Source organism: Pezoporus occidentalis, unplaced genomic scaffold (assembly GCF_034315485.1).
Source record: "Pezoporus occidentalis ecotype Australia unplaced genomic scaffold, CSIRO_AGI_Poc_V1 ctg25, whole genome shotgun sequence".
In the NCBI taxonomy this organism is placed as follows: Eukaryota; Metazoa; Chordata; class Aves; order Psittaciformes; family Psittacidae; genus Pezoporus; species Pezoporus occidentalis.
The window spans coordinates 4,635,031-4,642,247 of record NW_026914394.1 but is presented as its reverse complement, the minus strand read 5'-3'; the positions used below and the strand labels follow the sequence as shown (position 1 = coordinate 4,642,247).

Below are 7,217 nucleotides of genomic sequence, written 5' to 3'. Positions count from 1 at the left end.
AACGCGCAGTGCTCCCTCCGGCAGCCTCCCGAGGCCCGGCCCCGAGGGCGTTGGGTCCCGGAGCCGCCATGTGGTTGAGCCGGGCGGGACGCGAGCTCCTGCGGCGGGGCCATAGCGCGGCCGCCCCGCGGCGGGGCGCGGAGGTGCTGGTGAGCGCGGCCGGCGGGGAGAGCAGCGGTGAGTGCGGCGGGACGCGCCCCGGGGAGCGCGGGCAGGCCCCGGCGCTCCTTTGCCCCCAGTGCTGAGTGGGGCAAGGCCGGTTCCGTGGTGGTGCTGCGGGCGGGAGGAGCGGTCGGTGTGCTTCGTTGTACCGCTTCCTGGTTAAAACACGCCAGGTCCCGACCCGACGCTGGTGGCACCGCGTGTCCCCAGCTCCTGCGGCGGGGCCCGGCCGCACTTGAGCTGTCCCTCGTAGCCCAGCAGGTGACCGACGGCCCTGCAGGGTCCATCGCAGGCAGGGTGCTTACGGTATCTTTGCTTCAGGTTATGCCTCGATGGCTTTTTCAAGGGCACAGCTGCCAAATAACTAACTAGATCCATTTTTAAAAGTTATATATGCAGGAGATACTGATACAGGAAGTCCTGGGTTGCATACTTTAGCTTCTTCTGGTCTCAATGATGCACAGTGCTAAAGGTAGGGTATGACCGGGGCATGTCTCTGCATGGGACACCAAGAAGTAATTTGAGTTTTGGTGCAGGTTGCCACTGGAATTACTTTATGATAAGGGCAACTGCTGCAAGAGCTTGTAGACACTTCCTGGTAGTTTTGCATACACATGAATGTAGTTACTGGAATGGTGAGTTTCCATTGTTTGTGGGTGCCTGTTACCTGTGTCTGTTCCTGTGTGACATGTCGCTTGTTCACTGACTGGCCACTGGCACAGACAGAAATAGACACAGACCTCCCAGCAGGGCAGAGGGAGCAAGCGTGACAGATGCGAGGAGCATCTGTGCACCTGCAGCAGCAGCAAGAGCATCTGCCAACGTTAAGGCCTGGGAAGCGAGCAGAAGTCCAGACAAGGAAAAGGGAGAGAGGTTTTTTTCCTGCCAAAGCATACAGAAAACGTTGGATAATGATTTACAAAACACAAGTTCAAGGGAAAAGTAGGTGGATGTTGTGGTCTTAGTTTTCTGCTTGGACTTACAAACTTTGAGTGAAGTCCTTTCAATGATGAGCTTCTAACTTGAAATTAAATGGAGCTGCAATTTCAGAATGGTTCTGAAGCATGAAGTGAGGGTGACCAGCTTGTGCTGCTCTCATTCCAACAGCAATCCCAGGAGGATGATTTCTGTAATTAATCATAGAACCCCAGACTGGTTTGGGTTGGAAGGAACCTTAAGGCTCATCCAGTTCCAACCCCCTGCCACAGGCAGGGACACCTTCCACTAGAGCAGGTTGCTCCAAGCCCCTGTGTCCAACCTGGCCTTGAACACTGCCAGGGATGGGGCAGCCACAGCTTCTCTGGGCACCCTGTGCCAGTGCCTGAGCACCTGAAGACTGGGCAAGAAAAACTGAATTTAGTTGCATTTGAAACAGAAACCTAAGATGGATCTTTTGGGTTTGTTGGGTTTGGGTTGTTCTTTTCTCTCCCTGCAATGATTCCAAGACATATATACTTGGATGGCATCTTCTTGTAAAAAGTCTGCTTTATTTATTTATATTATTCAGTGCTGCTGAATTTCACAGCTGTCCTGCATAACTGGGTTCCACAGCCATGGTTTACCACCTCCACTTTTAAATAACCAATTGTTTTAGAATACACTTTATATGCATTTTCAGGAAACAGAAGATGCAGCACATGCAGATATTGTTCCCAGTTGAATTACTGTGTCAGAGAACTTAAATGAAGTATAACTGAAATTGTCTCCTATTACTAAGGTATTGCTGAAATCCTAATGAACCGACCCCACGCGAGAAATTCATTGGGAAAAGTATTTGTAAATGAAGTGAGTATGGGCCTGGCCTGTGAATGTGTTTGAAATCATGATCAGTAGCTAACTGCAGTAAGAACAGTAGTGGGAAATCTGAAACAAAAACTTGATCTTTTGCTGAAGAGTGGGAGACTGCCTTGGGGCAGGTTAGCCTGAAGAAAAGAGGTCATGGCATGTTGATACTTCACTATCAACATACCATGCAATATTAACTAATATCTGGAGTTATTTTAGTTAGCTAACTCAAGTTAGTGTCCTTACTTGCATAATTACAGGGGAGTTTAAGGTACAGGAAAGGTTCATCTCTGAATGGAAGAAAGAGATGTAGAAACATCTCATTCTGAGGGTGTTGTGGAAGGATTCTCCTGGCTCCACATACGTGATTTCCAGGAAATTCCTGGCCCCTGCAGGGGGAGAAAAAGAATTTTTGTCACAGATTAGGAGCTTGCTGTAATTCAGGTCTACAGATTGAGATGCTTACAAGTTTTTCTTCTCTTATTTGTACTCCCTCTCTCATAGCTGTTCAGCGCTTTGGAACAGCTCCGCTTGGATGAGAACATTCGTGTGGTGGTGTTCAAGAGCGAGGTGAGAGGTGTCTTTTGTGCTGGTAAGTGACAAAGGTTCTGCAAGCTTACAAATGTTGATGCCTCTTAGGGCTGTGTGCTGATCAGATCGTGCAGGAAAGCAGTTGGAAATGCGTGATAGAAGAACAGGCTGGCTTTTGTGTAGCAAATAACAAACATTGTTCTCTCTTTCTGCCTCTTGGCTTGCTTTGGTGATGAAGATGTGATGGAGTGAGCTGCACAAATAGTGCTACTATTTGTTTTCCATTTATAACCGTCTTCAAGCACGGGTACCTCGGGTACTAGGAATCCTTGGTTTCCAGTTTTATGGATTGTCATCGTTACGTACAGTGATTCGTGCTCTCTGTTCAAAGGGCACAGAAGAGCAGCCTAGCCACTGCTCCAGCCCAAATGGCCCCACTCCAACCTCCACTGACATTACTTAACCAGAACACTGTATTGTGACTTCTGAAATGGTGTGTGTCCCAAGAGAGACAGGAGGGAATGCAGTTCAGGTGTCTTTTCCCTGTTCCTGGATTCTAACCTTTTAATATCCTCTATTTAGGTGCAGACTTAAAGGAACGTGCACAGATGGATGATGCGGAAGTTGGGCACTTTGTTAAAAGGCTGAGGAATCTCATGGATGAAATAGGTAAATAATTATCTCAGGATATTTGTCCTTGACTGCCTGTACCGAGACATTTAGGAATGCTCCAGGAGGGGAAGGATGCTAGGCCCAGCAAGTTACCCATTTAGGAGTAGCTTTCCCAAACGGCTCCAGCTTATGCAAGAAACAAAGATCATATTAGACTTAAATACCAAGCACAGGATGCCTTATCCATGATGAAGAGTATTACATACATGCATATAGTATGTGCTACAACAAAGGATACTATATGCAGTTCTGTGTATTTCTTGGGAGACAATGCTAGATGAAATGAGCTGTTTGTCCCAATTTTAGTACATGCTCTGAAGTACTCATCATATGGCAGTGACCTAAGAACATGGATTTGGAGCTAATCTCCATGCACCTCAGGCTCCTCAGTTTTAAGGTGGTAACAGCGTTTACCAAATTCAGGAGCCTCACCTAAGGAAAGCAGCAGAAAGGCTAATCCTTGTAACAGTGATTAGGAATGATGTCTTTGTTTAACTGCAACAGCTGGATATTCACACCATGCATTTGCAAGGAGACAATTCATCCTGGTTTGTGCTGCAGTATTTGTATTTGCATGCTTCTTCACATGCAAGAAGAATGTTCTGCATTCTTTTCACGAAGAAGGGAGAAGTACAGAAAGACAGTTCCTACCATTTAGAGACAGTCGGAAATCTTGTGGCAGAATATGAATTCTTGAGCCATTCTGAATTTGAGAACTCCTAAAAGCTTTAGCATTTAAGCACTGAAATTCCCAACGTTAATGGAGCAGAACTTCTGGAACAAAACTGTATAATTTGTGTTCTCTTCTGCAGCGGCTTTCCCTGTACCCACAATTGCTGCAATAGATGGCTATGCACTGGGTGGTGGACTAGAACTGGCGTTAGCTTGTGACCTTCGAGTAGCAGGTTTGTGTGTTGCTTAATATAGGAATCTTCTTGAATTTGGTGACTATTTTAAAGAGACCTTGCACAAGTGATAGCTGACTGGTGATGGAATCCAGAGAGAGGAACTTGCACGTTCAGGAAATGAATAGATGTTTGTCCCAAACCTCTGACATTTAGCTACTAATGGGAAAGCAGTTTCCTTGCTTAAAAAAGTAAAGCCTAGTTTTAGACAAGATTAGGATTATTTCTTGGTAGAATTACAGATATTATCATGTAATATTGCATCAGCATTCTGGCTAGATCTAACCTTCCCTACTTAAATCAGTCTGGAGTGGAAGACTTGTTCTTTTGTTTCCATTCTTCCACGCTTCATCTAGAATGGACTCAAGGTTCATTTTTCTAGATAAAATGGCTACAATTAGGGGTAAGTAGCTAATACTACACATCCCTCAGCTGACTCGAGATGGCTGTTGATAAATACTGTAGTGTTCAGACTTTCCAACTTCCTGGAGAAATAGTTCCAGCTCACTATTGGCAGTTTGTAGTTTCATTAATCAGTTCACTATGGAAAACCCGTAGTTATAAAGATCAAGAAGTACCTAAACCCTGTATTTGTTTTTTTAACAAACAGCTTCATCAGCTAAAATGGGCCTTATTGAGACCACAAGGGGGCTTCTTCCTGGAGCAGGTAACCTTCATTGAGTCTTCAGTCTCTTACTTTCTGAGCCATATAGTAAACATTTTACCATTAGAGCACTTGAAGTGTTTTGACTGTAAATTAGAAGCAGCATCTTATAGTGACCCAAAAGATTTGTGAACAAACAGTTCTGTTCCAAGCCCTGTCTTGGACTTGCTATGAAATTAGGAAAGTCCATTTACTTTTTCCTGTTTATCACAATACTCAGAGATGCTCAAGCCTTTCAGATGCCTTGCAAAATGTTGACACATTCAGCTAGCAGTTCTTAAAGAAACACAAACCTTGTTATGTAAGAAGACAAAATACTTTTGTTTTGGGGTATTTCTCAGAAATGGACAATGGTGTTTTTGCTGTTGTTGTAAGGTGGAACCCAGCGCCTGCCCAGATGTGTTGGAATAGGTCTTGCAAAGGAACTTATCTTCACTGGTAGACAGATTGATGGACAGCAAGCTGCCTCAATTGGGTTAGTAAATCACACTGTGCCACAAAACAACGAAGGAGATGCAGCTTACCAGAAAGCATTGACTTTGGCTAAAGAAATCCTTCCTCAGGTCAGTGCATTTTACCTGTAGTCAGTGTAAAGGCAGTTCTGCTTCCTTTGAGAGAGAGAGCAAACAACTGAAATTCAGTTCTGTGAAATACGAGAGCCTTGGTTCCTGCAGGTCTTCTAACTCTGTCCTTTTTGTGAATGCAGTTTCTGTAGGAACAAGCATTAACATCCAGCTGCTTAACCCATAGGACAGTTTTACCTCCCAGCTGTGGTTATGCAGAGCACACTGACTTGCACTGTGTACATCTGTTAACTGCAGATAACACCAAATTGGTTCTTAAAAATACTTACCAACTTACTGCAAACTTCTCTATGCAAAAAGGTCCTTTGGTGCTAGGAAAACGATGCAGCAGGTACACTATTATGAATGGAAATGGCTTTATTTTTAAATGTTTGTTGTGGTTTGGTTTAGTTGATTGGTTTTTGTCTTGTTTTCAATAAAGGCTCCATTTGCTGTGAAAATGGGAAAACTGGCAATAAACAGAGGAATGGAGGTAACTTATTTATCTTTCAAATACTGAGGTGAATGAGGAGACAGATGAGTTATAATCCATACCTTGACAAGACATTGAAAACCTTTCCAGGGATTTTAAAGACCTTTTTTTCTTTAAAAACAAAATTAATGTGGCAGAATTTTCCTTTTAGACAGATGTTAACACTGTTGCTCTAATACAGGAGTGAAGGTCCCTCACTAGGAGAGAATGGTTATTGATTTGAGGGTTATGAAGTGGTTTTAGGGTGATGCTTCAGCCAGAACTCACTCCTTCCCTCTCATCCCCAGGTTGACATTGCATCAGGGATGGCTATTGAGGGGATGTGCTATGCCCAGGTAGGTTGGTTACCTTCATAATGCATTCCTGAAAAGAAAAAATGTATATTTCCTAAAGCCAGCTATTCACATCATCCTCTTCTATTTTCCTCTCTATAAGGGAGCACTAACAGCTAAATCTAAAACTCTTGAGAACATACTTGAATGCAGTTCCAGATCTCTATTTTGGAATATAAATTGTTGTGTCATGCATAGCTGCTTCTCTCTGCCTGCCTGAGACCACAGTCCTTCCTTAAATACTCTTTTGTCTGAAGTAATTGCGCAGTCTTGGTTTCACCAATGTTAATTATAGGATGAGTCTTACAAATGGTTTTAAACTAAATCCAGATTTCTCCTGTAGTCACTTTTTTTACAAGTTCTGAGAGCATGCACCTTTCTCAGCTAATGGAACAATGTAACTGTTATGCCTCTCAGTGTATTTTAAGATGGTAAAGCATTAAACTTGTGGAAAACTTGTTTTCCTCTTTAGTTCTCTGGTCTATGGCCTTTGTCTTAAGCGCTTTGCTTATGATTTACGCACTACAACCCAGTCTCTTATTTACCTAACTGCAAAACATGAAAGGCAGCAGTTAATACATCACTGAAGGAAAAGCAGTCTTAGCCTACTACTGCCAAATTAATCAGTACTTAAAAACACATCAGACTTATCAGTGAAAAATGTACTTATTTTTCCTTCCATGTAGAACATTCCCACAAGAGACCGACAGGAGGGGATGGCTGCCTTCAGGGAGAAACGACCACCTCAGTTTATTGGCAAATAACGCTTCCTAGCTTTCCCTTGGTCCTTTGAAAGTAAAGGAGGACTGAAGAGGACCCACTGATTTCTTAGGATTATTTTTATGATCACATTCTGTGTACTTAGTTCCTTGCCTTGGACTGCATTTTTGAATACTCCACTGGATTACTCTGCTGTAAGAATTCCCAAATAAAGCATTAACTTTGTACAGCTGACCTTTTTAAAGTGCATACATCTTAAAGCAGTGGTTAGAACTCTCAAACAGATGTCAAGGAAGGAGAAAGGAGAAGTTTTGGCTCACTGTAAGGAGATTAAAAAGGATGAAAATTAAATACTGAAACATGCTCCATCTAAACACCGACAGGGAGTTA

General features: G+C 43.4%; 1 protein-coding gene across 1 annotated transcript; it reads left to right on the top strand.

Annotated features, from left to right (window-relative positions):
- Window positions 1-9: 9 nt before the first annotated feature.
- ECHDC2 (enoyl-CoA hydratase domain containing 2) lies at window positions 10-7,061 on the top strand. The gene is made up of 10 exons (XM_062623237.1): window positions 10-177; window positions 1,880-1,947; window positions 2,452-2,539; window positions 3,061-3,147; window positions 3,963-4,055; window positions 4,666-4,722; window positions 5,095-5,282; window positions 5,725-5,775; window positions 6,063-6,110; window positions 6,794-7,061. Exons 1-10 carry the CDS (start codon window positions 69-71, stop codon window positions 6,869-6,871), a joined length of 867 nt encoding a protein of 288 aa, XP_062479221.1. The 5' UTR covers window positions 10-68; the 3' UTR covers window positions 6,872-7,061.
- Window positions 7,062-7,217: the final 156 nt, after the last annotated feature.

Coding starts and splice junctions, on each gene's coding strand:
- ECHDC2 (XM_062623237.1), top strand. CDS start 69: ATGTGGTTGAGCCGGGCGGGACGCGAGCTCCTGCGGCGGGGCCATAGC. Junction 1,948..2,451: donor GAAAAGTATTTGTAAATGAA/GTGAGTATGGGC, acceptor CCTCTCTCATAG/CTGTTCAGCGCTTTGGAACA. Junction 6,111..6,793: donor AGGGGATGTGCTATGCCCAG/GTAGGTTGGTTA, acceptor CCTTCCATGTAG/AACATTCCCACAAGAGACCG.